The sequence below is a fragment of the Cygnus atratus genome, chromosome 2 (genome assembly GCF_013377495.2).
Source record: "Cygnus atratus isolate AKBS03 ecotype Queensland, Australia chromosome 2, CAtr_DNAZoo_HiC_assembly, whole genome shotgun sequence".
NCBI classification, from domain to species: domain Eukaryota; kingdom Metazoa; phylum Chordata; class Aves; order Anseriformes; family Anatidae; genus Cygnus; species Cygnus atratus.
In genome coordinates, this window is record NC_066363.1 from 424,674 (window position 1) to 452,035 (window position 27,362).

Here is a 27,362-nt window from a genome sequence, read left to right on the forward strand (position 1 = left end):
GTTCCAACCCCCTGCCATGGCCAGGGCCCCCTGCCCCCAGCCCCGGCTGCCCCCAGCCCCATCCAGCCTGGCGTTGGGCACTGCCAGGGATGGGGCACCCACAGCTTCTGGGGGCAGCCTGCGCCAGGCCTCGCCGCCCGCAGCGGGAAGGATTTCTGCCTTGGGTCTAACCCAAACCCACCCTCTGATGCCTTAAAGCTGTCACCCCGTGTCCTACCCCTACACCCCCTGCCCAAGAGTCCCTCCCCAGCCCTCCCGCAGCCCCTGCAGGCACTGAAGGCTGCCGTGAGGTCTCCCCAGGGCCTTCTCCTTTAGCAGCCTTCTCATTCAGTCAGCCGGGCGCAGTGCTGCTGAGGCTGAGGCTGGGTTTGCGTCCTCGTGCAGCCTCACGCACGCTTGTGCACGCTGTGCACGGGCCCTCTGGGGACGCCACGGGCTCGAGGATTTCCCGTGGCTGCCTCTCATCTTCCCACTCCTTAGGCTGTGTTGTGCCAGGTTCAGGGCAGGTGGGGCACCAGTGGTTGGTTACAGCCTGAGGCACAGCGCAGGGTGCAAAGTCCTGCCCCAAAACCTCGATATCTGTGTGCCTGAGGCATGGAGCGCGTGCCCAGCCAGCTCTGGCCGTGCTGGGGCCGTGCAGGGCAGGCGGAGGGGCTGGGGGTGATCCAGCGCAGAAACCACTGGGTGTTTTTTGCTTAGCACGTGACTTCTTGTAAAGGGAGTGCTTCAGCCTGGCCGTTTGAGTACTCTGTGCATTCCTGGGCTGCTGGGGAGCTGTGGCATGCACTTCTGCTTTCTCTTTCTGCCTTCAGAAGAGGTCTGGAGGCTGGCCCTTTGAGGCAGCCTTATCCAGACTCCCCTGGGGTCCCTCGGGTCCACGTGTTGCTACTGATGGTCCCTGGGGACCACTGCTGGGGCAGCGGGGATGTGGGCTGCCCACATCGTGTTGTCGAGGCTGGAGGGGAAGCCGGAGCGAATCGTGGGGCTCGGGGGGTCACACCGACAGCTGTCTGACACTGAGCCCAGACGAGCTGCTCCCGGCTCTGCGCAGGCTCACTCTTACCGGAGGCGAGCTGTGCTGGCTGCCTGTGAGCATGCAGCATGGGGTGAGAAACCCCCCTCTGCCTGCTTCTGTCCTGCCACGGCTGCTTTTGGTCCATTTTCCAGAGGGACTTTTAGTCAGGGCAGCCTTCGTCTGAGTTTAGGTTCCTCCTGGAGCACAAACCTTTCTCCTGTGGAAAAGCCGAGCAGAAGGGCAGGGCTGGCGGGGGCTGAGCAAGCCCTGCTTTGGCTGCTGGGACACGGCTTCAGCCCCTGCCCCATCCCGTCCCCACTCGTGCACAGCAGTGGCTCAGTGTGAGAATTAAAGTTGCGTTTTTGCAGTAGAAAGCCTTTCCTTCTCGCCCCTGGGAGCGTGGCGTGCAGGGGGTGTCCCAGCACCACAGGGCAATGAGGTCCAGACGTGTGTCTCTGGTTGTTCCCCCAGGACCCAAGCGGAGAATCCTGCTCGTGGGCAAAACTGGAAGTGGGAAGAGTGCGACAGGGAACACCATCCTTGGTAGGCAAGCATTTGAATCTACAGTGTCACCAGATTCAGTAACTAAGGACTACAGTAAAGAGAAAACCTTATTCCGTGGAAGACCAATTGTCGTTATCGACACTCCTGGCCTTTTTGACACCAAGAAAGCCAACGAAGAAACAGCTCAAAAGATTAGAGATGCTGTTCGTCACCTCTATGGAGGGGTGCATGCTATCGTCCTGGTGATGCAACTGGGCCATATCAGTAAAGAAGAGGAGGAAGTGGCTGAGTGGGTGACAAAGATTTTCCATACTGAAGCACAGAAGTACACCATCCTGTTATTCACCCGAGCAGAAGATCTGGAGAAGCCAGATGATATCCACGATTTCGTGGAAACAAACAAATACCTCAGGGGGCTGGCAGAAAAATGTGAAAATAGGTACATTGCTTTCAGCAACAAAGCAAAAGGAAAGACAAGGGAACAGCAGGTTTCAGACCTCATTGAAATGATTGATGAGATGGTAAAGAAGAACAAAGAGGCTCCGTGTTACACGCAAGAAATGCTGGTGAAAGATACAGAGACGGCTTTTAAAAAGTATTGTACTATACTCTAGTCAACAAGGGTTTGGTCAGACGGGCATTGTTACCTCTGTTGTGCCTTTCCTGCCGTGCTCTGAAGATCACTCTCTCCTTCGTTTCTTGACGTTTCCTCCTGTCCCGTCAGCGACCTACATTTTCCCCTGGCCCATGCGATTGCTCTCCTGACAGGCTCCAAGAGTGCAATGGGTGTCTGACGACGTGTAATTCTCCTCTGCTGCTCTGTCTCTGCATTGCTCTGTCACCACCCGTTGTGCTGGGAAGCCGGAGACCTTGGCTGGGTGGCAGAGAGCTGCACTGCCCTGCTCTCAGCACCACCGCGCTGACTCTCTCCTCCCTGGTGTGAAGACGCGGCAAGCTGAAAGGAACGGGAACATCAGGACTGTGAGATGTGCCCCCTCACAGCAGAGTTCAGCCTGGAGCGGTGCTTCTGAGATCAAAGCCACTTGTCCTCCCTGTGGCAGCCGGGGCTCTAGGAACTTCTCTGGGGTTTGGGAGGGTTCGTGGTGCCAGTGTTGGTCCCTCTGCGGTGGGATGCTGCTGGTGTCACTGGCTGCGCTGCCCCTGCCTTCACTGGGGAATGCGAGTAATTGTATGTGATCGCGGGGTCTACAGAAGCTCATCTAATAAATGCTAATAAATGCTGAGGCTTGCTGTCTAGAGAGGCGCCCATCAGTGCACTGTGGCCTGCAGTGCTGAAACAGCCGTTTGGGAGGCTTGAGAATGGTCCAGGTGCGTTCAAGATCAGGCCCAAACTGCAGCTCCCCCCAGGCTGGGGTGTTTGGTGTTGGTCATGAGCTGTGCAAGGGCGCGAGGTCTCACTGCTTGCCAGGCAGGTGCGGCAGGCAGGGGAAGCTCTGTGGCCATACCTGAGCGTGGGGCTGGGGGAGTGCTCGGGGGGCTGCCTGACTCACCCCAGGTTCTTCTCCCACCCAGAAAGGCTGCGGAAAGCACAGAAGGAGTGGGGAGGAATCCCAGAACGCCAGACTGACCTCTACCTCAAGCCAAGGAGGTAGAAGGAAGTAGGGGAAGGGAGCTGGGGTAGGCACCAGCCCAAGGGCAGGCACCGCTTGGCCCATGGAGCCGCTCAGCTCCTGCAGCTGGCACAGCACGGCTTGGCTTGGCATGGCAAGAAGGGCTTTGCCATCCTCCTCTCCTGCCACGCACATGGATGCACAGGGACCGAGTGCGGGGCTGAAGGTTTTTAATGCGTCATATAAGTTTGTAGATGGCACCAAGCTGAGTGGTGCAGTCAGCACAACAGAAGGAAGGGATGCCATCCAAAGGGACCTGGAGAAGCTGGGGATTTGGGCCCATGTGAACCGCATGAGGTTCAACAATCCAAGTGCATGGTGCTGCACCTGGGTTGGGGCAATCCCAGGCATGAGTACAGACTGGGAGAAGAACTCATTGAGAGCAGCCCTGCAGAGAGGGATTTGGGGGTTCTGGTGGATGGGAAGCTCGACATGAGCCAGCAGTGCACGCTTGCAGCCCAGAAGGCCAACTGCATCCTGGGCTGCATCAACAGAGGGGTGGGCAGCAGGTGGAGGGAGGGGATTGTCCCCCTTTGTTCTGCCCTTGTGAGGCCTCGCTTGGAGCACTGCATCCAGGTTTGGGGCCCCAGCACCAGAAAGATGTGGGGCTGTTTGAGCGGGTCCAGAGGAGGGACACAAAGATGCTCAGAGGGCTGGAGCACCTCTCCTATGAAGAAAGGCTGAGAGAGCTGGGACTGATCAGCCTGCAGAAAAGAAGGCTCCGTGGAGGCCTCATTGTGGCCTTTCAGTGCTTGAAGGGTTCTTATAAAAAGGATGGAGAGGGACTCTTTACTAGTGTAGATAATGATAGGACAAGGGGGAATGGTTTTAAACTGAAAGAGGGGAGATTTTGATTGGATGTTAGGAAGAAATTCTTCACTCAGATGGCGGTGAGGCACTGGCACAGGTTGCCCAGAGAAGCTGTGGATGCCCCATCCCTGGAGGTGTTCAAGGCCAGGCTGGATGGGGCCTTGGCCAGCCTGACCTGGTGGGAGGTGTCCCTGCCCACGGCAGGGGGGTTGGAGTTAGATGATCTTTAAGCTCCCTCCCAACCCCAGACATTCTGTGACTCTGATCCTTCACCCGGTGTGCAATAAGCCAATTCGCACGTGCTCAGGAGACAGATTGCTTTTATTCAAGCCTCAGAGCTCGGTGCATTTTCCACAGACCAAGCACGCCCAATGTCGACTTCCTTGCTACATGTAGACATTAAATTCATGACTATTCTAGTTATCTAATACATATTCATTCTAATCCACATGAGTTTGTACTCATGTGGCATCATTTGTAATGGCTCCTTTTCAGGCCCTTCTGCGCATGCCTTCCTTTCTTTGGGGGTCCTTGGTGGTGTTCCCTGATGAAGTACCCTAACTCCTTTTATCTATAGATGGTGTAAGAAAAAATCTCAACAGTTTTCTTAGACGGGACCTTCTATGAAGCTATTTTATTTGTGATTGCAATGGTGGGCATCCTTGTGAGAAAAATCTCAAATAATTTTCTTGAGACAGGACCTTCTATGAAGCTATTTTATTCACGATTGCAATGGCGGGCGTCCTGTCGATCAGGAGCGCATTTTAGTAAACAAATCATAACCTTTTATTCCCTATTACCCGACGCCTGATCACCTCCCCTGTTTCCTCACTGGCTGAGTACTACAGGTTCACAAGCTACTCGACGCTCCTCTATACCATATGTGTACAATTTTTCTTTTTTTTCAACCCTTTAATTTCTCCCTTTTCCTTTTTTTTTTCTTTCTTACGTTTTGAGAACCTGTGATCTTTGTTTTACTGTTCCCACACTGCTCATCCTGTTTTTCTCAAGCTTCCACCTTATTTTGAAACAGTGAGGCCTTCTACTGTCCACTTACCTACTTAGCATTTCTCCTTATCATGACTACACAACTACCTTGGAATACAAAAAAGTAATTCTCTACTGCAAAAACACTACTTAGTTTCTCACATCGTGCAAGCAGGAGCGCACAGTACAAGTTTATCATAACCCTATATCCCCTATTACCCGACACCTGATTTCTCCCGTTTCCTCACTGGCTGAGTACTGCAGGTTCACAACCTACTTGACGCACTTCTATACCATATAGGTACAATTTTATTTGACCAGCCATTAATTTCTCCCTTTCCTTTTTTTCCTTCTTCTCTCGTGACTAGAGGGCCCGTGATTCTTGTTTTTACTTATTTCGTACTGCTCATCCTGTTCTTCTTAGCTATCCTTCTTATGTCGGGACAGTGGGACCTTCCCCTTATCTGCTTAACTAGTGCTACGCTACTGTCATGCCTGCACGATCACTTTTGAATATGCAAGGTTAGTGGATATTCCACTGCAAAAACAACTTCTATTGCAAAAACACAACTTGGTTTCTCAAAATGGTCACGTCACCTAAGCACAACCTAAGGCTACTTGCTATTGGCAACTTTCCTTTGTTTCTTCCAGAAGGAGCATTTTGTCGCTGATCAAAGGGAGCCTAGGTTAAAAGATAAACATATTTTTTGTCCTGTACTACATATATGATAACTGATTAAAGGGATGCTCAATTAAACATAGACAATTCCTCTTCTTTTCCAAGGGACAGTTGGTTCCATTGCACCGGGACATGGAGGCATCTGCAAGACGGGCAGAGCCTGGGAGCTGGGGCTGCTCAGCCCGGGGAAGGGGGCTCGGGGGTCCCGTCTGTGTGTGCGAACACCTGGTGGGGTGCCCAGAGCCAGGACACAGGGGCATGGGCACTGCTGGAAGCACAAGGACGCATGGTGAGACATCAGGAAAGTCTTTTTTTGCTGTGCGGGTGTCTGAGTGCTGGCACAGGCTGCCCAGAGCGGCGCTGGGGTCTCCATCCCTGGAGATGTCCAACACCCAATGGACACGGTCCTGGGCAGCTGGAGCGGTGTGCAGAGGTGCCTCCAGCCCCAGGCGTTCAGTGGTTCTGTGGTGCTGGGATTCATCGCTCCCACCAAATAAGAAAAATAATGAAAACCACCGCAATGGCAAGGAGAATCATCCCACAAATCACAATATCTCTCCTGTAAGAGTAAGTGAGAAACTCACTACTTTTCCTGCCTGCTCTGTACCTCCCCATGTGATACTCCACCTTCTCTTCTGTTAAATTGGGCTCCAGGTACATCTCATTGCTGTAGTACCTGTCCCCATTCACCCGCACCATGCAGCGGACCATCCCCATCAGCTCCGCGACCTGCTGGTCCCGTTCGGCTCCAGCTGCCCGGTTGTTGAAGCCGCAGTACCTGTTCCCGCACCTCTGGATCAGCTCATGGAGAGCCCTGTTTTTGGAATACTTCACGTAGTTGTGCAGCGACCCCCCCACCAGCTCTTCTGCGCGGGTGAATATGACGATCGTGTGCCCCAAAACATCAGCTCCAAAGATGTCCTGCAGTCTCTCTGCGGCCTCCTCGTCCTCCTGGGTGAATCGGCCCAGCTGGGTCACCAGCAGCAGCGCATGGGGGCCCGGGGAGGACAGCCTGATGCAGCGGATAATTTCTTGGTGCACCTCATCACTGGCATCACTTGGGTTGAAAATGTCGGCCGTGTCAACCACCGTGAAGTCCTCGCCGTCCCAGTGCCCTTGTGCTTTTGCACAGCTCACGGTCACTGGCTTGGTGGACAGCTTGGACTCAAAGACACGTTCCCCGATGAGGGTGTTCCCTGTGGCGCTTTTCCCCCCACCAGCCTTCCCGGCCAGGATCAGCCTCATCTCCAAGCCCCCGCCGACCCCGGGCAGCATGTAGACACGCCGGATGGCCACAGCCACGCTGCGGAGACAAAAGCAGACGCCCAGGGCTCTGTCAGCAGGCACCCAGAGGCTGGGAGAGTTACCGACAGCAGAAGGGATTTTCACTAAAAGCGAGGATGGTTTCGAAGCCTCGCTGCTGGCGACTGGAGGCTGCGGGGCTCTGTGTGCCCCCGCTGCAGGAAGGGCTCAGGAGGCTGCAGCTGGGTCAGGCTGCGGTGGCACTGGGACAGACGGGGTCCCCTGGATCGCGCTGCAGCGTGTGCAGCCACAGCAGTGCACAGACAGCAGCAAGGAACAGAAAAGCAAAATGAAAGCCAGAACCGCGAGGTGCTGCGGGGAAACAGAGCGGCGAGGCAGCCTCAGTCTGCGCAGGATCACGGGCGGGGAAGGCAGCGTGGTGGCAGGGACCCTTGGGTGGTGGCAGGGACCCTCGGGGCAGTGACACTCGTGCAGCCGGGGCCCCGCGTGGGGCTGAGCACCATCCTGAGGGCCTCCCCTGGGCTGGGGCTGGGGTTGGGGCCATGCCGGCACCTGGGGCTGGGGAGGTCTGTGCTGTGCCCACGCCGAGCATGGGGAACGAGGAGTGGAGAGAAGGAAAGGAGAGAGGAGGGGACAGGGGGAAGAGCCACTTCCCTGCCCCGCTGCCCTGCGCCCGGTCCCCAGGCCCCCCTGAAGCCCTCCCTGCCGGCACGGAGCCTTGTGGCCCCTGGCCTCCCGCCCGTACCTTCCTGCAGGTCCTGCGCTGGCGTTCGCCTTGTCCCCGCGGGACGCTCACAGCCACCAGGAAGTGACAGCGGTGACGGCGTCGGTGTCAGCCTGGAGAACTGTGCTCATGGCAGCAGGGCAGCACCGGCTCCTCCCGCACCAGCCCCCGTCTCGGTGTTGATCCTGTGCAGCTCTGGAGGTGTAGCCAACTATAATGCTAATTCTTGTAATTCCTCCAGAAACAATCCAACCTCAGAGCTATTTAACTACCGTGATGATCTGTGCTTAGTTTTGAAGCAGTTTCTCCTGCTGCTATGACTGGACGCAGAGCCCTGACAGAAGAAGGGGCAGGAGATGAGGCAGCTGCAGCCTGCATCGCGGTCAGGGGCTGGGACAGACCCTGCACACCACACAGGGCTGGGATGGACCCTGCACACTGCTCAGGGTCAGGGCTGGAGGTGCAGGTGCCGGACGAGGGCACTGAACTAACGACAATTCTGGAGGGGTGCTCCCGCTCCACCCAGGGGCCGTGTGTCTCCCCTGCGAGCTCGGCAGGTTTTCCAAAGCATCGCAAGGGTTGCCAGTGATCGATCTGAGTTTCCCTGCCAGCTCCTCATTCCCCAAGGTGTCGGGACACCCTCCCAAGGTGGCCGCAAGCAGCTGAGGAGGAGCAGCCCTTGCCCGGGCTGTCACCATCTGCCACCACGGTGCAGCGAGGCACAGCCACGCTCCCCTGCCCCTGCGGCCCCTGCTCCTGGGCTGTGCGGGGCTGGCAAAAATGTGCCCTGCCACCGGCACAGGGTGCGGGGGCTGCTGAACGCTGTTCCCTGCCTCACCGGGTGAGCAGTCATCTTGTGGGTGTGTGCGTGTGTTTACCCTCGCTTATAAAACCACTTCCTGCATGCACACACACCAGGCAGGACACACACGCAAGCTGTGTTAGCGACCCGACTGCCAGGTGATCGTCTTCATCGGCCTTGTTACCGCCGTGGGGCGAGCACGGGAGACTTTGGCAAACCTCGCTCAAAATCCCTTATTCTTCTTTCAGGCTTCCCCTCGGAGTGGGCTCAAAATGGCAGACGCTCAGATGGAAGGTGAGCGCTTTACCCACTGCGTGCAGGCAGCCAGAGCCTGGCCGAGCTTAGAATCCCAGGATCACAGAGCCACAGAGCGGTCTGGGTGGGAAGGGACCTCAAAGTCCAGCTGGTTCCAACCCCCTGCCATGGCCAGGGCCCCCTGCCCCCAGCCCCGGCTGCCCCCAGCCCCATCCAGCCTGGCCTTGAGCACTGCCAGGGATGGGGCACCCACAGCTCCTGGGGGCAGCCTGCGCCAGGCCTCGCCGCCCGCAGCGGGAAGGATTTCTGCCTTGGGTCTAACCCAAACCCACCCTCTGATGCCTTAAAGCTGTCACCCCGTGTCCTACCCCTACACCCCCTGCCCAAGAGTCCCTCCCCAGCCCTCCCGCAGCCCCTGCAGGCACTGAAGGCTGCCGTGAGGTCTCCCCAGGGCCTTCTCCTTTAGCAGCCTTCTCATTCAGTCAGCCGGGCGCAGTGCTGCTGAGGCTGAGGCTGGGTTTGCGTCCTCGTGCAGCCTCACGCACGCTTGTGCACGCTGTGCACGGGCCCTCTGGGGACGCCACGGGCTCGAGGATTTCCCGTGGCTGCCTCTCATCTTCCCACTCCTTAGGCTGTGTTGTGCCAGGTTCAGGGCAGGTGGGGCACCAGTGGTTGGTTACAGCCTGAGGCACAGCGCAGGGTGCAAAGTCCTGCCCCAAAACCTCGATATCTGTGTGCCTGAGGCATGGAGCGCGTGCCCAGCCAGCTCTGGCCGTGCTGGGGCCGTGCAGGGCAGGCGGAGGGGCTGGGGGTGATCCAGCGCAGAAACCACTGGGTGTTTTTTGCTTAGCACGTGACTTCTTGTAAAGGGAGTGCTTCAGCCTGGCCGTTTGAGTACTCTGTGCATTCCTGGGCTGCTGGGGAGCTGTGGCATGCACTTCTGCTTTCTCTTTCTGCCTTCAAAGAGGTCTGGAGGCTGGCCCTTTGAGGCAGCCTTATCCAGACTCCCCTGGGGTCCCTCGGGTCCACGTGTTGCTACTGATGGTCCCTGGGGACCACTGCTGGGGCCCACGCTGTGTTGTCGAGGCTGGAGGGGAAGCTGGAGCTAATCGTGGGGCTCGGGGGTCACACCGACAGCTGTCTGACACCAAGCCCAGACGAGCTGCTCCTGCCTCTGCGCAGGTTCCATTAGAGTTGATGCTGTCCAGTAGCATGGGGGACAATAAAAAAGGCTTTTAAAAGTATATTAATGGGAAAAGGTGGAACAGAGCAAACATTGGTCTGATAGTTGATGAGCATGGTCACCTCACAAACAGGGACACAGACAAAACAGAGATGTTTAACACATTTTTCGCCTCTGCCTCTGTCTTCAACACCAGTGATGGGCTCTGGGGCATCAGCTACCCGCAGTTGGGGGATGGTGACTGCAGGCATGACAAACTCCCGGTTAACCCCAAACTTGTGCAGACTTGCTGCTCCACCTGGATGCATACAAGCCCATGGGGCCTGATGGGATTCATCCCAGAGTACTCAGAGAACTAGCTGATGTCAGCTAGTTCATTGTCATTGCCATTCAACAATATGAAGTTTAACAAGAGCAAGTGTCGGATTCTGCACCTGGGAAAAGCAAACCCTGGTTATACAGACTGGGGAATGAGATGCTGGAGAGCAGCCAGAAGAAAGGGATCGGGGGGTTTTGATCGACAGCAAACTGAGCACGAGCCAACAGTGTGCCTTGGTGGCTAGGAGGGCCAACCGTATCCTGTGGTGCATCAAGCACGGAATTGCTAGCCAGTCAAAGGAAGTGATCGTCCTGCTCCGCTCTGTGCTGGTGCGGCCTCACCTCAAGTACTGTGTGCAGTTCTGGGCACCACAGTATAAGAAAGATAAAAAACTGTTAAAGAGCGTCCGAAGGAGGGCAACAAAGGTGTCAAAGGGTCTAGAGGAGAAGACATATGAGGTGTGGCTGAAGTTGCTTGGATTGTTCAGCGTGGAGAAGAGATGAGGGGAGGCCTCATGGCAGGCTGCAGCTCCCTCATGAGGGAAGCGGAGGGGCAGGCGCTGAGCTCTGCTCTCTGGGGACAGCGCCAGGACCCGAGGGAACGGCACAGAGGTGGGATAGGGGAGGGTCAGGCTGGGAGTTAGGGAAAGGTTCGGCACCCAGAGGTGGTCAAGCACTGGGACAGGCTGCCCAGGGACGGGGGCACGGCCCCGAGCTGCCAGAGCTCACGGAGCGTTTGGACACCGCTGTCAGACATAGTGTCTGATTTTTTGGGTGGTCCTTTGGGGACCCAGGACTTGGACTCGATGATCCTTGTGGGTCCCTTCCAACTCAGATATTCTATGATTCCATGATATTAAGTAATCAGTATGTGCTTCATGTCTGGGAGTCATAAATTAACATAGCAGTTTGGTTTAAAAGTTCAGTGTGTAATCAGAAAGTGCATCTCATCTAGGAGTCCTAAAAAGACTTTGTCAATTGTCCTTAAGGACCAATTGCAATTAAAATATATACATATACGCATATGTTCACACATACATATGTAAATATATCTATATGTTTATAGACTATTACTGGGATGGTAAATAACGAGGTCTGCCAGGTCCAGATGGGAAAGCAACCCCTTCCTCCAGCTCAGGGAGGAATTGCAAGTCCTGAAGTCCGAACAAGTGGTGCCCGGGAGGCGTTGGACCTGGCTGAGCAAAAGCTTATCAGTAAACAAGACGCACATACTGGTTATGTACCGAGCGTGAAACCAAACTGCTAAATTAACTTAAGACTCACAGATGCGAAGCATGTACCAGTTACTCACTTTGCGATTACAAATCATCATGCAAAAGATTTCCGGTTTTGATCTTTTAAAGGGATGGCCCCTACACCAGGTCCCTGGGTGGCTGCAGGAGAAACCCGCGCCCTCCCCGTGTGGCTCCTGCGGCACCCAGGCACACTCGTGCCCTGTGCCACCTTGAAACCCTCTCCGCCAGCACAGAGTTTCGCCACCCCCGCCATCTCACCCGTGTCTTCATGCAGCTCCTGCGCTCACCATCGATACCCAGCGTGGCCACGCTGCAGCAGAGGCAGTGTCCCCATGGAACCCTTGCAGCCACCAGGAAGGGGCAGTGGCGTTGGCAGCGGCGTTGGCAGCAGTGTTGGCAGCGGCAGCCTGGAGCACGGCCCTTGTGGCATTAGGGGGCATACCAGGCGCAGGCAGCACCAGATCCTCCCATGGGGACACCCAGCAGGGCCTGGCAAAGTATGCGGAGAACCCCGTGGGTCCCAATAGCAGCACCCACCTGTCCAGACCCCCCTGCTGCGACACAGGGCTGCTGCAGCAGCATTCCTGGAGACAGAGGCTGGGGCTGCTGGCACCGCTGTGCCCGGCACTGGTGCAGGCACAGGAGAGCATTCAGCCTCCTGGCACGGACACTTGGCAGCCTACAAATACCCATGCACCAGCCCAGATCTTGGTTTCGATCCTGTGCAGCTCTGGAGGTGTGACTTTGGGTTTAATTGTCCACTTCGCTGTCTGCATTTCAGCATGAGCCTCGCAGTGCTGCTCTGCTTCTAACCCAGCATGCTTCCCCAAGCCCCCCTTGCCTGTGCTCCAGTTTTTCAACGTAAAAATCGTCTGGAAATTAGAAGTGTGGCAGAGGACAGGAGCAGGCACAGCCTTGGCTTGTTCTTGTGGTGACCCGCCCCTAGCCACAACACTGCTGCTGCTCTTAACATGGCGACAGACACGCCCTGGGTGGAGGTGCACACAGGGCCTGCATTTTGCCTTAATCCTAAGGTTAAATGCTCATTTTCTTGCCATTGTAAGCAAGCGGTGCAAAATTATTACAGGGCTGCTTGCATTTCAAGCCTTGTTCCAGGTCAGCAAAAGTATTCTGTACCTCCAGGAAACGTGTTGGGGCCCTCAGAGTCTCCAGCAGTTTGTGGCACACAGCCCCCAACCCCCCCCCCCCAACACACTTCTTTTGACCCTTCCCTTTGAGGAGCGGCTGAGGGGGCTGGGGTTGTTCAGTCTGGAGAAGAGGAGGCTCAGGGGAGACCTCATCGCTCTCTATAGGTACCTTAAAGGAGGCTGTAGAGAGGTGGGGGTTGGTCTGTTCTCCCATGTGCCTGGTGACAGGACGAGGGGGAATGGGCTAAAGTTGCGCCAGGGGAGGTTTAGGTTGGATATTAGGAAGAACTTCTTTACCGAAAGGGTTGTTGGGCATTGGAATGGGCTGCCCAGGGAAGTGGTCGAGTCGCCATCCCTGGAGGTCTTTAAAAGACATTTAGATGTAGAGCGTAGTGATATGGTTTAGTGGGGGACTTGTTAGCGTTAGGTCAGAGGTTGGACTGGGTGGTCTTGGAGGTCTCTTCCCACCTAGATGGTTCTGTGATTCTGTGATTCCTTGTGTTGGTAATAGAAGATGAAATAATATGAAATATTATGAATAATATGAAATATATGAAATAATTGCTTAATATGTGTTACATTTGCGATGTACTGTTCCGGGGCTGCGCTTGGAAGATACAAAATATATGTGCAAGGATAGCATGGGAGAATGCACTAATTCATGATGAGGAGTAAGGAGGACTAAAAGAATGCTCAATTTGCAAGACATCTAGATAACTGGGGCCTCTTGGACCCTGGGAACTGGATCAAACCAACCTTGCGGTTGGACTGAGACCGAGGGCTCAGAGAGCATGCGTAAGAAGAAAAGGTTAAAAAGTTCAACTCTGATGAAGACGTCTTACTTCATCCCAACGACCACCCGGACAACCACCAGAGAGTAACACGCAAGCGCAGAAGGACTGATAAGATAATTAGCATATGAAGTGGGGCTAGGCGGAGCTAGGAAATGAATATGCATAGATGTGTTGTGAAACATAATGCACATGTAATATTTTAGGAGATAAAAGAGAACTGAGTGAACAAATCGGACGAAGTTAGATTTGAACAGGCATGCCCCTAACTTCCGGCACCTAATAAAGCACCTTCATATAATCACTTTGTGGATTATGTGTTTTCATGAACGCTAACACTCGCAACCTGCAGCTCCTCTCCTCGCGCAGGATGGTGGCAGCCAGGACTCAGCACTGGATGCCTTCAGGTCACGCGAGACCAATTTTAGGATAGCATTGATACTGCTTATGCCACCGGAGGTCACTGGTACATATACATACACTGATACACATAGAGCGCTGCCTAAAACACAACTATTACGCTAACTCTAATAATTTCTCCAGTAATGATTCAACCTCAGTTATTTAATTACAGGGATGTATGGTCTGCGCTTAGCTCTGAAACAGTTTCTCTCGCTGTGATCGTTCGAGGTAGAGGTCAGTCTGGCGTTCTGGGATTCCTCCCCACTCCTTCTGTGCTTTCCGCAGCCTTTCTGGGTGGGAGAAGAACCTGGGGTGAGTCAGGCAGCCCCCCGAGCACTCCCCCAGCCCCACGCTCAGGTATGGCCACAGAGCTTCCCCTGCCTGCCGCACTCGCCTGGCAAGCAGTGAGACCTCGCGCCCTTGCACAGCTCATGACCAACACCAAACACCCCAGCCTGGGGGGAGCTGCAGTTTGGGCCTGATCTTGAACGCACCTGGACCATTCTCAAGCCTCCCAAACGGCTGTTTCAGTACTGCAGGCCACAGCGCACTGATGGGCGCCTCTCTAGACAGCAAGCCTCAGCATTTATTAGCATTTATTAGATGAGCTTCTGTAGACCCCGCGATCACATACAATTACTCGCATTCCCCAGTGAAGGCAGGGGCAGCGCAGCCAGTGACACCAGCAGCATCCCACCGCAGAGGGACCAACACTGGCACCACGAACCCTCCCAAACCCCAGAGAAGTTCCTAGAGCCCCGGCTGCCACAGGGAGGACAAGTGGCTTTGATCTCAGAAGCACCGCTCCAGGCTGAACTCTGCTGTGAGGGGGCACATCTCACAGTCCTGATGTTCCCGTTCCTTTCAGCTTGCCGCGTCTTCACACCAGGGAGGAGAGAGTCAGCGCGGTGGTGCTGAAAGCAGGGCAGTGCAGCTCTCTGCCACCCAGCCAAGGTCTCCGGCTTCCCAGCACAACGGGTGGTGACAGAGCAATGCAGAGACAGAGCAGCAGAGGAGAATTACACGTCGTCAGACACCCATTGCACTCTTGGAGCCTGTCAGGAGAGCAATCGCATGGGCCAGGGGAAAATGTAGGTCGCTGACGGGACAGGAGGAAACGTCAAGAAACGAAGGAGAGAGTGATCTTCAGAGCACGGCAGGAAAGGCACAACAGAGGTAACAATGCCCGTCTGACCAAACCCTTGTTGACTAGAGTATAGTACAATACTTTTTAAAAGCCGTCTCTGTATCTTTCACCAGCATTTCTTGCGTGTAACACGGAGCCTCTTTGTTCTTCTTTACCATCCCATCAATCATTTCAATGAGGTCTGAAACCTGCTGTTCCCTTGTCTTTCCTTTTGCTTTGTTGCTGAAAGCAATGTACCTATTTTCACATTTTTCTGCCAGCCCCCTGAGGTATTTGTTTGTTTCCACGAAATCGTGGATATCATCTGGCTTCTCCAGATCTTCTGCTCGGGTGAATAACAGGATGGTGTACTTCTGTGCTTCAGTATGGAAAATCTTTGTCACCCACTCAGCCACTTCCTCCTCTTCTTTACTGATATGGCCCAGTTGCATCACCAGGACGATAGCATGCACCCCTCCATAGAGGTGACGAACAGCATCTCTAATCTTTTGAGCTGTTTCTTCGTTGGCTTTCTTGGTGTCAAAAAGGCCAGGAGTGTCGATAACGACAATTGGTCTTCCACGGAATAAGGTTTTCTCTTTACTGTAGTCCTTAGTTACTGAATCTGGTGACACTGTAGATTCAAATGCTTGCCTACCAAGGATGGTGTTCCCTGTCGCACTCTTCCCACTTCCAGTTTTGCCCACGAGCAGGATTCTCCGCTTGGGTCCTGGGGGAACAACCAGAGACACACGTCTGGACCTCATTGCCCTGTGGTGCTGGGACACCCCCTGCACGCCACGCTCCCAGGGGCGAGAAGGAAAGGCTTTCTACTGCAAAAACGCAACTTTAATTCTCACACTGAGCCACTGCTGTGCACGAGTGGGGACGGGATGGGGCAGGGGCTGAAGCCGTGTCCCAGCAGCCAAAGCAGGGCTTGCTCGGCCCCCGCCAGCCCTGCCCTTCTGCTCGGCTTTTCCACGGGAGAAAGGTTTGTGCTCCAGGAGGAACCTAAACTCAGACGAAGGCTGCCCTGACTAAAAGACCCTCTGGAAAATGGACCAAAAGCAGCCGTGGCAGGACAGAAGCAGGCAGAGGGGGGTTTCTCACCCCATGCTGCATGCTCACAGGCAGCCAGCACAGCTCGCCTCCGGTAAGAGTGAGCCTGCGCAGAGCCGGGAGCAGCTCGTCTGGGCTCAGTGTCAGACAGCTGTCGGTGTGACCCCCCGAGCCCCACGATTCGCTCCGGCTTCCCCTCCAGCCTCGACAACACGATGTGGGCAGCCCACATCCCCGCTGCCCCAGCAGTGGTCCCCAGGGACCATCAGTAGCAACACGTGGACCCGAGGGACCCCAGGGGAGTCTGGATAAGGCTGCCTCAAAGGGCCAGCCTCCAGACCTCTTCTGAAGGCAGAAAGAGAAAGCAGAAGTGCATGCCACAGCTCCCCAGCAGCCCAGGAATGCACAGAGTACTCAAACGGCCAGGCTGAAGCACTCCCTTTACAAGAAGTCACGTGCTAAGCAAAAAACACCCAGTGGTTTCTGCGCTGGATCACCCCCAGCCCCTCCGCCTGCCCTGCACGGCCCCAGCACGGCCAGAGCTGGCTGGGCACGCGCTCCATGCCTCAGGCACACAGATATCGAGGTTTTGGGGCAGGACTTTGCACCCTGCGCTGTGCCTCAGGCTGTAACCAACCACTGGTGCCCCACCTGCCCTGAACCTGGCACAACACAGCCTAAGGAGTGGGAAGATGAGAGGCAGCCACGGGAAATCCTCGAGCCCGTGGCGTCCCCAGAGGGCCCGTGCACAGCGTGCACAAGCGTGCGTGAGGCTGCACGAGGACGCAAACCCAGCCTCAGCCTCAGCAGCACTGCGCCCGGCTGACTGAATGAGAAGGCTGCTAAAGGAGAAGGCCCTGGGGAGACCTCACGGCAGCCTTCAGTGCCTGCAGGGGCTGCGGGAGGGCTGGGGAGGGACTCTTGGGCAGGGGTGTAGGGATAGGACACGGGGTGACAGCTTTAAGGCATCAGAGGGTGGGTTTGGGTTAGATCCAAGGCAGAAATCCTTCCCCCTGCGGGCGGCGAGGCCTGGCGCAGGCTGCCCCCAGGAGCTGTGGGTGCCCCATCCCTGGCAGTGCTCAAGGCCAGGCTGGATGGGGCTGGGGGCAGCCGGGGCTGGGGGCAGGGGGCCCTGGCCATGGCAGGGGGTTGGAACCAGCTGGACTTTGAGGTCCCTTCCCACCCAGACCGCTCTGTGGCTCTGTGATCCTGGGATTCTAAGCTCGGCCAGGCTCTGGCTGCCTGCACGCAGTGGGTAAGGCGCTCACCTTCCATCTGAGCGTCTGCCATTTTGAGCCCACTCCGAGGGGAAGCCTGAAAGAAGAATAAGGGATTTTGAGCGAGGTTTGCCAAAGTCTCCCGTGCTCGCCCCACGGCGGTAACAAGGCCGATGAAGACGATCACCTGGCAGTCGGGTCGCTAACACAGCTTGCGTGTGTGTCCTGCCTGGTGTGTGTGCATGCAGGAAGTGGTTTTATAAGCGAGGGTAAACACACGCACACACCCACAAGACGGCTGCTCACCCGGTGAGGCAGGGAACAGCGTTCGGCAGCCCCCGCACCCTGTGCCAGTGGCAGGGCACGTTTCTGCCAGCCCCGCACAGCCCAGGAGCAGGGGCCGCAGGGGCAGGGGAGCGTGGCTGTGCCTCGCTGCACCGTGGTGGCAGATGGTGACAGCCCGGGCAAGGGCTGCTCCTCCTCAGCTGCTTGCGGCCACCTTGGGAGGGTGTCCCGACACCTTGGGGAACGAGGAGCTGGCAGGGAAACTCAGATCGATCACTGGCAACCCTTGCGATGCTTTGGAAAACCTGCCGAGCTCGCAGAGGAGACACACAGCCCCTGGCTGGAGCGGGAGCACCCCCTGGAATCGCTATCAGTTCAGTGCCCTCGTCAGGCACCTGCACCTCCAGCCCTGACCCTGAGCAGTGTGCAGGGTCCGTCCCAGCCCTGGTCACAATGCTCAGGCCAGGTGCAATACAGTTCACGTCTTGCCTCTGACAGTGTCCTCAGCTCTCTGCTTTCTGTTCCTTGCCAGCACGAGAATGACGCTTCATCACCTAACCACGCGTGGCGGCCCCAGCCCAGGCAGACGATCCACCCGGAACCGTGGGCACCCGCGCCCGTCCTTTGAGCTGGGAGATGCCCATGCCCTGCCGAGGCCTGGGTTGCACCAACCACCCTCCGTTTGAGCCTCCAGGGTTCGGCATCATGGTAAGAAACAGATGTGCAATGAAACAACTAGAACCCTTGTCAGCTGGGAAATGCCGCAATAGAACTGGCATATAGAACAAACCACAACTAAAACAAAAAGCTGGGGCAAGTACTACATTTTAACACCCCCCAAGAAGAATTTTCTGTCCACAAAACAAGCAAAAAATTAAGAATGGCTTCAGTAATCAGAAAGCATGTGAAAGGTTCATATGGCACGTTTAGGGGGAAATATATTTAAAAGCTCAATTGTAACTTAAATAAATCAATTTCTTCCTAGAAGCTTTAAAGCAGGTCGGAGAACTACTTTTTCACTCTTTTGACCAGGATATTCCTATGGTGCAGACACCCTTCTGAAGTTAACGGTCCTGTAAGGACCCAGCGAGTGCTACCAGAACAGACACTCCTGAAGACAAGGAGTTTGTTAAATCACCCTTACAGAAATGCAATCAAGATTTCCATTCTCCAGTGACTTTCTGTTCTCACTTGGAAAGAAATATTGGCTGAACTTTACTTAAGGAAGCAATAACCCACTCCCTGAAAGCAGGCATTACAACCTTTTTTTTTTTCTCCCTGTAATGACAGTAGCAGAGTTTCAGACAGCTTACCAGAGGCACCTGTGCACTTTTGTCCCCAAGTTTGAACTTTGCAGCCTCTGATGGTTGCAGGTTTTCTTCTGTAGGTGCAGTGGCTGAAGTGTGGCTGCTGCCTGTGAAGTTCGGCAGCATTTAGCGGGAGCGGGAGTAGGAGGGGATTTCGGTGACATGCAAATCAGCTCTGATGAACAAATGGCCATGTACGAGCCGGTTAGGAGCTAGACGATGTGCAAAGTCATTGGTCGCCAAGAACAGAAACTGCACGACAGTTACAGAAATGAGCAAGTAAGGCAAAAAAGCTCCTGCCGATGAAGGGTGTTTTAGTTTGAGTACTTCTCGCCACTGCTCCTTTCTCACAAACAAACCATCAGCTCCGTCTTCCTCCTCCAGACAAGAGCAGGGCTCATGAGGCTCAGGAGGCTTTTACTAGAGCCAGGCTGGGTGTCCACAAACCAAAATGTAATGGCTCAGTTTTTAAATTTCTGGAGTGGCTGCACCTCCAGTAACAAGGGTGCTGGAAAACGCTCTCATTGCCCACGTGAGCACATGGTGAATCCCGAGGTCCATCTAGTGGCTGCTCCTCGGAGGCAGAGCTGTGGCAACCACGATGTTGGAGACCCTTGGAAGGTGGGAATGGGGCAAGATGGGAAGAAGAACGAGCAGCCGTTAAACACCTTCCCCCGTGGAGCCAGGGCTGGAGCTCTTCAATGCTTGAACGCTCCCGTCCCCTGCCACCCCCACGCAGTCGCGGTCCTGCTGCGACAGGAACAACGAGCAGCCACACAGCAGGGACTGCACGCAGACGGGGTTATAAGTGTAAGCAGAAAACCTCTGGCCCAATTCCTGCAGCTGACGGAGGGGGAGGATGACCGGAACCTTTCCACCACCTCCATCGTAACCGGATGATGCTGCAAAAACATCCCCAGATGGAGAGATCACCACAGTCCATGCAAGCCCTACCAGAAAAAAGTAACCAGAAAACCTGGTGGAGGAGGTAGAGGGCTCTGTGTTCACACACATACCACCATCCTGACCCAAAACTGAACACCAGTGTCCAACACGAATGCACCTGGCAGCATGGTCCTTCTGGCCAGATGAATCATAGAATGAATCCTACAATGGTTTTGGTTGGAAGGGACCTCAAAATTTAGGTTTCAGTATTTAATTTTGAACCAGTTTCTCTTGGTGCAACCGCTCAAGGGAGAGCCCAGAGCTGGAGCAGGGGCAGGAGACGAGGCAGCTGCCGCCTGCATCGTGGTCAGGGGCTGGGACGGACCCTGCATACTGCCTAGGACCTGGGACGGACCCTGCACACCACTCAGGGCTATCCTATAGCACCCCCTGCCCAAGAGTCCCTCCCCAGCCCTCCTGCAGCCCCTGCAGGCACTGAAGGCCGCTGTGAGGTCTCCCCGCAGCCTTCTCTTCTCCAGGCTGAACAACCCCAACTCCCTCGGCCTCTCCTCACAGCAGAGCTGCTCCAGCCTCCGAGCACCCTCGTGGCCTCCCCTGGGCTCGCTCCAGCAGCTCCACGTCCCGGTGCTGGGGGCCCCACCACGGAGGCAGCGCCCAGGTGGGGTCTCACGAGAGCGGAGCACAGGGGGACAATCCCCTCCCTCGCCCTGTCGGCTGTGCTGCTGCTGCTGCAGCCCAGGGCACGGCTGGTTTCTGGGCCGCAAGCACCCAGCGCTGCCTCGCGTCGAGCTTCTCGTCCACCGGCACCCCAGGTCCTTCTCCTCAGGGCTGCTCTCCATCCATTCCCCACCCAGCCGGGATCTGGGCTCGGGATTGCCCCAGCCCAGCTGCAGGACCTTGCCCTTGGCCTTGTTGAGCCCCACGAGGTTGGCCCGGGCCCACCTCTCAGCCTGCCCGGGTCCCTCTGGGTGGCATCCCGTCCCTCCGGGGTGTCAGCTGCACCACCCAGCTCGGTGTCGTCGGCGAACTTGCTGAGGGTGCCTCAGTTTCACTGTCCGTGTCACTGATAAAGATGTTTAAACAGTACCAGTCCCACTACTGACCCCTGAGGAACACCACTTGTTACCGATATCCACCTGGACATGGAGCCGTTGACCACAACTCCTGGAGTGCCACCACCCAGCCAATTCCTTACCCACCGAGCGCTCCACCCATCACATCCGTGTCTCTCCAGTTTAGAGACAAGGATATAACGGGGGACAGGGTCAAATGCTTTGCACAAGCCCAGGTGGATGCTGTCAGTTGCTCTTCCCCTACCCACCAGTGCTGTAACCCTGTCATAGGAGGCCACCAGATTTGTCAGGCACGATTTCCCCCTGGCGAAGCCATGTCGGCTGTCACCAATCCCCTCCTTATTTTCCATGTCCCTTAGCAGAGTTTCCCGGAGGATCTGCTCCATGATCTCACTGGGCACAGCATTGAGACTGACTGGCTTGAGCCTCCAACGTACCCTCACTTTGTAACCTTGCCTCAGACTGCTGTGAATGAGCTTGGAGCTGAAGAAAGAGAAAAATGAGACAACGCAGCAGCACTGCTGAGACGGGATCTTTGATAAACCAAAGACTCAAGAAGGAAAGTATCACCATGTGAATATACAAAATCCTGTAGAAAGACAAACAGGCAATGAAGGTGGCCACGTGGATAAGGAGGTACTCAGGAATCTCTGGGCCAAGATATCAGCAGTGCTGACAGAGCCGGGGCAGGCAGCAGCTCAGCAGCTCTGAGGGTTTAATCCCGGGAGATGCAGACACCAGCCCTGCCCTCCTCAGTGGTGCCACCCGCGCACCACAGGCTCCCTGCATGCCCTCTCGAGGGTAGTGCGCACGTGTGTGCACCAACAGCTCGCTAATCATAGCAACGTCCACGTGCTAACTAATAATAACCTGCTTTGCACTTTTAAGCTCTATGCATTCTGGCAGAGTCCTTCAGCATCCAGCCGAAGATGCCCAGAGAAGCCAGCTCTCCAAAGCAAGGAGGCAGGTGCCTTTGCGACCTCCAGCACAGAGTACTCCAGGTGGAACACTCCACAAGGAGAATTGAGGGCAGAGCAAACACCAACTACAACCCTGTGGCGAGACCTAAAGGGTCACCCAGCCTGCAGGTATGCGGAGTTTGCAAGAGTGCGTCCATAGGGTTCTGTAATACACAAGCACAGAGACTTTATCTTCTACAACTTCTGTTTATTACAGATTACTGCAAACCACCGCTAGCAAGTAGTGATTAATCACAGTGAGCTACTGTGGTTAAAAAGGCAAGTAGATAGATAGGCAGATGGATAACAAAATAGTACAGATCTTATCAGGAAAGCAATGATATATGCAGCATTGGGGAATCACACCAATTAATAATGGGGGACAAACCGACCTCGAACAGGGTCCAATTTAAAAAAACAGCCTCAGCAGAGACAAGCCCCCAGGAACGGGGCCAATAAAAGAAGGGCCAGCGTTAGCTAACTATAGCAGTATAACTAGATATAACTAGATAGATATAACTATAGATATATAGATATAGATATATAGAGATATATAGATATATAGATATAGATAGATATAACTAGATATAACTATATAGATATAACTAGATAACTCTATAACTAGACTATAGCAGTCTCCGATTCCCACTGTCTCTGGCTGTCTCCTGTTTTCAGACTGTTCGTCTCCGTCTCAGACGGGAAGTTCTTCCCCATTCTCCTGTTTCCGATGCCATCTCAGCATGTTCCCAGTTCTCAGGAGGCCAGAGATGCTGCTGCCTCAAGGCTGCCTCTGGTTCTCCGGCCAGCAGTTCCCGGCTGGCAGACGCTCCCTGCCCGTAGCCAAACTACCTCTGTAACTGTTCCTGCCACCTTCACAGCAAAATGGTGTATTGGGGAAGGGACGGGGGGACAAATCAGCTGGCAGCGTTTGCTTTGCAGTCTCACGGCACGTAACGGCTTTAAGGCATCAGAGGGTGGGTTTGGGTTAGACCCAAGGCAGAAATCCTTCCCCCTGCAGGGCGGCGAGGCCTGGCGCAGGCTGCCCCCAGGAGCTGTGGGTGCCCCATCCCTGGCAGTGCCCAAGGCCAGGCTGGATGGGGCTGGGGGCAGCCGGGGCTGGGGGCAGGGGGCCCTGGGCACGGCGGGGGGCGGCCATGGGGGGCTTTGGGGTCCCTTCCCACCCAGACCCCGCCGTGAGCCAATGGCAGCCTCGCCTGCGGTCACGTGGGCCGCGGCAGGGCTCAAAATGGCGGCGCCGGCCCCGCCTCCCGGCCGCCATGGCCGCGGGGGCCACGTGAGGTCCTGCCACACTTCCGCCCCGGGCGGGGCTCCGGCCGGAAGCGCGTGAGGGAGGGAAGGGGAGGGGAGAGAAGAGGGGGGCGACGGCGGGCCAGGATGTGGGTGCGCACGGCCTACTTCCGGCGCGGAGCCCGCTTCCGGAGAGCGCACCGGAAGCGGCGGGCGCACCGGAAGCGGCGGGCGCGGGCCCCGCGTGGCGCCCCGGAGGGCCATGGCCGGGCGGGCGCAGGTAGGAGCCGGGCCCGGCCCGCGCCCCTCGACGCCCCCGGCCGAGCCCCGCGCCCCGCGAGGCCGGGGGGGGCGGCGGGCAGGCGGACGGAGCGCGGCCTGCGCCCCCGCGCGCTGTTTCCCGCAGGAGCTGCCGACGTTCGAGGAGGTGGCCGTGTACCTGAGCCGCGGCGAGTGGGAGCTGGCGGCGGAGGAGCAGCGGGAGCTGTACCGCGGCGTCATGCTGGACAACTTCGCGCTCCTGGCCTCGCTGGGTAACGCGGGGCTGCGGGGGGTCGGGCGCCTCCGGGGGGGGGGGAGCCGTCACGGGGCAGCGGGGCCGCGAGGAGCCGCTGCGGGCCGGGAGCGCTGCAGCCAGCGCCGCGCTGCCCGTGGGCCCGGGGTGGATTCCCCCCGGCAGCGGCTGCGGCGGCTCCCGTGCCTCTCCCCGTGTTCCGCTGGGGTTCTGCCCGGGCTGGCCCGACGGCGAAGCGCAGGAGGCGCCGAGTTTGCGGCGCTGAGCCGTTATTCCCGCAGCCGCCGCCCGGTAACGGGACGCCGCTCTTGTCTCCGCCCCGCAGGGTACGCGGGCCCCAAGCCCGACCTTCTGTATCGCCTGGAGCACGGGGAGGAGCCGTGGGTCTGCGCGCCGCAGGGCCCCGCCGCGACGTGGGACGGACCCGGCAGCCCCTCCCCGGGTGAGAGCCGCAGCCCAGCCCCTCGGCGCCACGCGCCGGGCCCCTCCTTCTGCGCAGCTGCGGGCGGCGCGGCCCCGTGCTCCCGCTCCTGCCCCTGTCCTGCTCCTGCCCTGCTCGCTGCCTGCACCCAGAGCGTCCCCCATGGCCCCTCCGTGAGGGCCGCAGCTCAGCGCTCAGCCCCGGGGGGAATCTCCCCCAGCCGGTGTCTGCGTGCAGGGCGATGGCTGCCCCGCGGAGTGCCCTCCCCGCACGCCTCCAGCGGCCGCTGGGCGCCACCTCCGGGTGCTGCTGGAGCAGGGCTGGGGTTCCGCGGGGTCTCCTCCTCTGCCGGGGGGCCGCAGAGCGCAGGGGCTCCCCTGCCGGGACGGTGACGTCCCTCCGGTGTCCCCGCAGGATGCGACGGGGACGGGAGGCGGCCGGAGGAGCCCCGCTTCACCTGGTGGCCGAGCGCTGGCAGGCGGCGGGCGCTGGAGGAGAGCACGCAGAGCCCCGGCCACGGTGAGTGCTGCGCCTGCCCCTCCCCTGGGCTCTGCGGCGCGGGGCCCGAGGGGCGGAGGCGAACTCTCCCCGCCGCGCTCTCGGCAGGAGGACGGCGCGAGCCGTGGCGGCTGCGCTGCAGCAGGCTGCTGAAGAAGTTCGGCGATCCCGGCGGCAAGGCGCAGGCAGAGGCGGCCGGCGGCCGAGCGCCGCCCGTGGGAAGCCCCGAGCGGGCGCAGGGCGGCTCCCGGAGCGGGAAGGAAGAAGCGGAGGACGACCGAGGGGCGAGGCCGGGCCTCGGCGGAGGCCCGGGGCTCCCGCTCCCCCCCGTGCCGCAGCACAGGGCGGCGGATCCCTGCGGGCGCCCGGGGGCTGACCGCCGGGAGACGTCCCAGGGCAGCGTGCAGGAAGCGGGGCGCGCCGCGGGGGACGGGAGCCTTCCCCCCGGCAGGGCGGGACGTGGACGGAGCTCCGCTGGGCGACCACTGCTACTGCGCGAGGCAGGAGGCGCCGCTCCGGCACGGCGCCCCGCTTCCGCCCGCTCTGAGGGAACACGACTACTGCGGGGACGGCGCGAGCGCAGCTTCCGTGCCGAGGGACCACGACTACTGCCAGGCGCAGACGTCGCCCTGGCAGGGCAGCGTCCGCAAAGCCGCCTGCCGCGCCTGCCGGGCCCGTGCCGAGCTTCGCCGGCCGCGCAAGAGGAAGCTGCGGGAGGGGCGCGATGGCGGGAAGGGCGCGCGAGCGAAGCGCCGTCTGCGGCCTTTCTTCAGAAGCCTGCGGCTCTGCCGGGGGTACTTCTGCGCAGACTGCCTCTTTGCACCCACCGTGCCGGCGTCCGCCCGTCCCGCTCGGGCAGAGGGCTCCACCAAGGACGCTCGCGGGGTGTTTTGGCCGTCTGCCGAGTGGGAGAGCGCGATCCCGCAGCCTCAGGACGAGGGGGGCTCCACACCGGAGGCGCCCCGTGGCCCTGCGGCCTGCCCCGAGCCGTCAGCAGGGGAGGCGCGGGGCGGAGCGGCGCGACCCCAGGTGTGGGTGCGCTACAGGGCGCGGGGCAGGCGCCCCCCCGGGCCTTGGTGGGACCTCGCCAGATGCGAACTTGTTGCCCCAAGCCAGGCGTCGCTCTGCAACGCGTGCGACGGGGTGATGCGGACCAGGAACTGGGCGCTGTGCGCCACGTGTCTGAGCTCGGCCACGTGCAGGGCGCGGGGGGGCCGCGCCCGCTTGCCCCGCCCGGCGGCTGAGCACCTCAGCGCCGTCGGCCGCCCCTGCCCTGCGCGGGGGAGCCCCCCGGCGGGGCCGCGCAGGAGGCTCTCCGAGAGGCGCACCGAGGGGAGCGGTGCCTGAGGGGCAGCGGGAGGGGAGGGGCGAGCGCCTGGGAGCCTCGGGGAGCGGCAGGATGGGTGCGGAGAGGAGGCAGGGGAGAAGGGAAGTGGGGGAGGGAGGGCAGCTGCGCGTCGCCGGGTTCGTTCTGTGCTCCTGCCGTGCCCGATCGCCGTGGCCTCCCCATGGCGCGGCTGCCGAGCACGCTGCGCGCCGCCTGCGGCACCGGCCCCGGGGGGCTGACCGCTGGTTCCAGGGGTGCTGGGCTCCTGCTCCGCGCCACCGGGATGGGGGAGGCGCGCGGCCCCCCCGCAGCACACGTACGCAGGTTCCCCCTCCGCTCGTTTCGGCAGCGTGAACTGGGAGGCGTTTTGTGGGGGGACTGACAACCGACAACCTCCTCTCATTTCACGTGCCCCTGCGCTTCGCAGTGTCTTAAAAGCGCGGGGGGGGGGCCCTGCAGAGCCCTGCAGCATCGCTTGGGGGGGGGGGGGAGCAGCCCCATTGCAGGACGGGCTGCAGGGGGCACCCTGAGGAGAGGCTGGGGCTGCCTCAGGGCACAGCAGCCCGGGGGGGTGGGGGGCGGCAGCTCGGGGAGAAGTTTCCTCAGGAACGCTGAGCTACAGGAACAGCAGAGAGCGGGGCCGAGGAGAAGGCGGGGGGGGGGGGGGGGGGAAGGGCGGCACCGGCGCTAGGGATGCGCAGGAGGGGGCCGGGCTGCTGGAGCAGAGGCTGCCCGCCGCCTGGGGGGTGCGATGGGGGGGGGGGGGGGGGGGGGGGTACGTCCTCGAGGACCACCTGCAGCCCGCAGGGAGCCCGCGCTGGGGCAGCAGCGGCGGAGAGGAGCCCTGGGGGGGTGCCCGCGACCCCCGTGCGGCACCGGGAGGGGGGGGGGGGGGGGGCAGAGGAGCCCCGGATGAAGGAGCGGGGTTGAAAGGGGCCGGGGGGAGGCGCTGGGTGAATTTCTCCCCCCCCCCCCGTGTATTTTAATTGCCGATAAAACCGTTCCCCCCCCTTCCCCCCCCCAACCTGAGTCTGTTTTGCCATGGGGAACGGGGGCCTGACGGAACCCCCGAGTGCCCGGGGCCGGCGGGGACCCCTGGGGAGCACCGGGCCCAACCCCCCGGGGGCTGTGGGGCTCCGGGAGAGACCCCGCGGCCCCCCCGTGCAGCCGTCCCGGAGCTCCGCCACCCCCCCCCTCCCGGGCACGGCGCTGCCCCCGCACCCAGCCGGGGCCCCCGTGACCGAACGGGGCCGGGCGGGGACAGGGCTGAGGCGGCGCCTTTGGGAGGAAGGCCCCGGGGGGCTCCCGGTGCGGCCCGGCCCGGCCCCGGCTGCCACTGACCTGCCTGCGGCGGCCCCGGGAGCTCGGCCCGCAGCAGGGCCCCGGCCGCGGGGGGCTCCGCGGGGTCCAGGCCCGGCCCCGGGCTCCCCCCCGTTCCCCTCCCGTCGTCCCGGGTAATGGCGGCCGCCGCGGGGCCAATGGCTGAGCGCCTCTGCGGTCACGTGGGGCTCTGCGGGCCAATGGCGGCAGCCTCCGGTCAGCCGCGCCGCGAGCGGCCGCCACAAAATGGCGCCGCCGGGCGGAGCAGCCAATCGCGCGGCCGGCAGCCCGTCACGTGGCCGGGCGGGGCTCGCCACCCCGCCGGCGCGCGGGG

At 59.0% G+C, this 27,362-nt stretch overlaps 4 protein-coding genes across 6 annotated transcripts in view; 1 reads left to right on the plus strand and 3 right to left on the minus strand.

The window, feature by feature from the left end:
* The window catches only part of LOC118251764 (uncharacterized), a 24,834-nt gene extending 22,071 nt beyond the window's left edge, over positions 1-2,763 (plus strand). The window contains exon 8 of the mRNA XM_050709288.1: positions 1,487-2,763. Coding sequence (XP_050565245.1) covers positions 1,487-2,133 — 647 coding nt within the window. The 3' untranslated portion in view covers positions 2,134-2,763. The remainder of the gene's footprint in view (positions 1-1,486) is intronic.
* The window catches only part of LOC118251878 (GTPase IMAP family member 1-like), a 22,811-nt gene extending 3,951 nt beyond the window's left edge, over positions 1-18,860 (minus strand). The window contains exon 1 of one of the 2 annotated variants that reach the window (XM_035554530.2): positions 18,769-18,860. The gene's annotated coding sequence lies outside the window, so the exon portion shown is untranslated. Of the gene's footprint in view, positions 1-7,634; positions 7,756-18,768 lie in introns of those variants that run through there. The other variant, XM_050708521.1, reaches the window with a different exon arrangement.
* LOC126913119 (GTPase IMAP family member 2-like) lies at positions 4,267-7,824 on the minus strand. The gene is made up of 2 exons (XM_050708522.1): positions 7,635-7,824; positions 4,267-6,929 (listed from the first exon to the last, which is right to left on the minus strand). Exon 2 carries the CDS (start codon positions 6,899-6,901, stop codon positions 6,104-6,106), a length of 798 nt encoding a protein of 265 aa, XP_050564479.1. The 5' UTR covers positions 6,902-6,929; positions 7,635-7,824; the 3' UTR covers positions 4,267-6,103.
* On the minus strand, positions 14,348-27,113 carry LOC118251879 (GTPase IMAP family member 7-like). Of its 2 annotated transcripts, none has more exons than XM_035554532.2 (3): positions 27,050-27,113; positions 17,222-17,267; positions 14,348-15,624 (listed from the first exon to the last, which is right to left on the minus strand). In XM_035554532.2, exons 2-3 carry the CDS (start codon positions 17,241-17,243, stop codon positions 14,978-14,980), a joined length of 669 nt encoding a protein of 222 aa, XP_035410425.1. In that variant the 5' UTR covers positions 17,244-17,267; positions 27,050-27,113; the 3' UTR covers positions 14,348-14,977. The 2 variants fall into 2 exon arrangements, with proteins under 2 accessions (XP_035410425.1, XP_035410424.1); XM_035554531.2 differs by lacking the exon at positions 27,050-27,113 and adding an exon at positions 18,769-18,877.
* Positions 27,114-27,362: the final 249 nt, after the last annotated feature.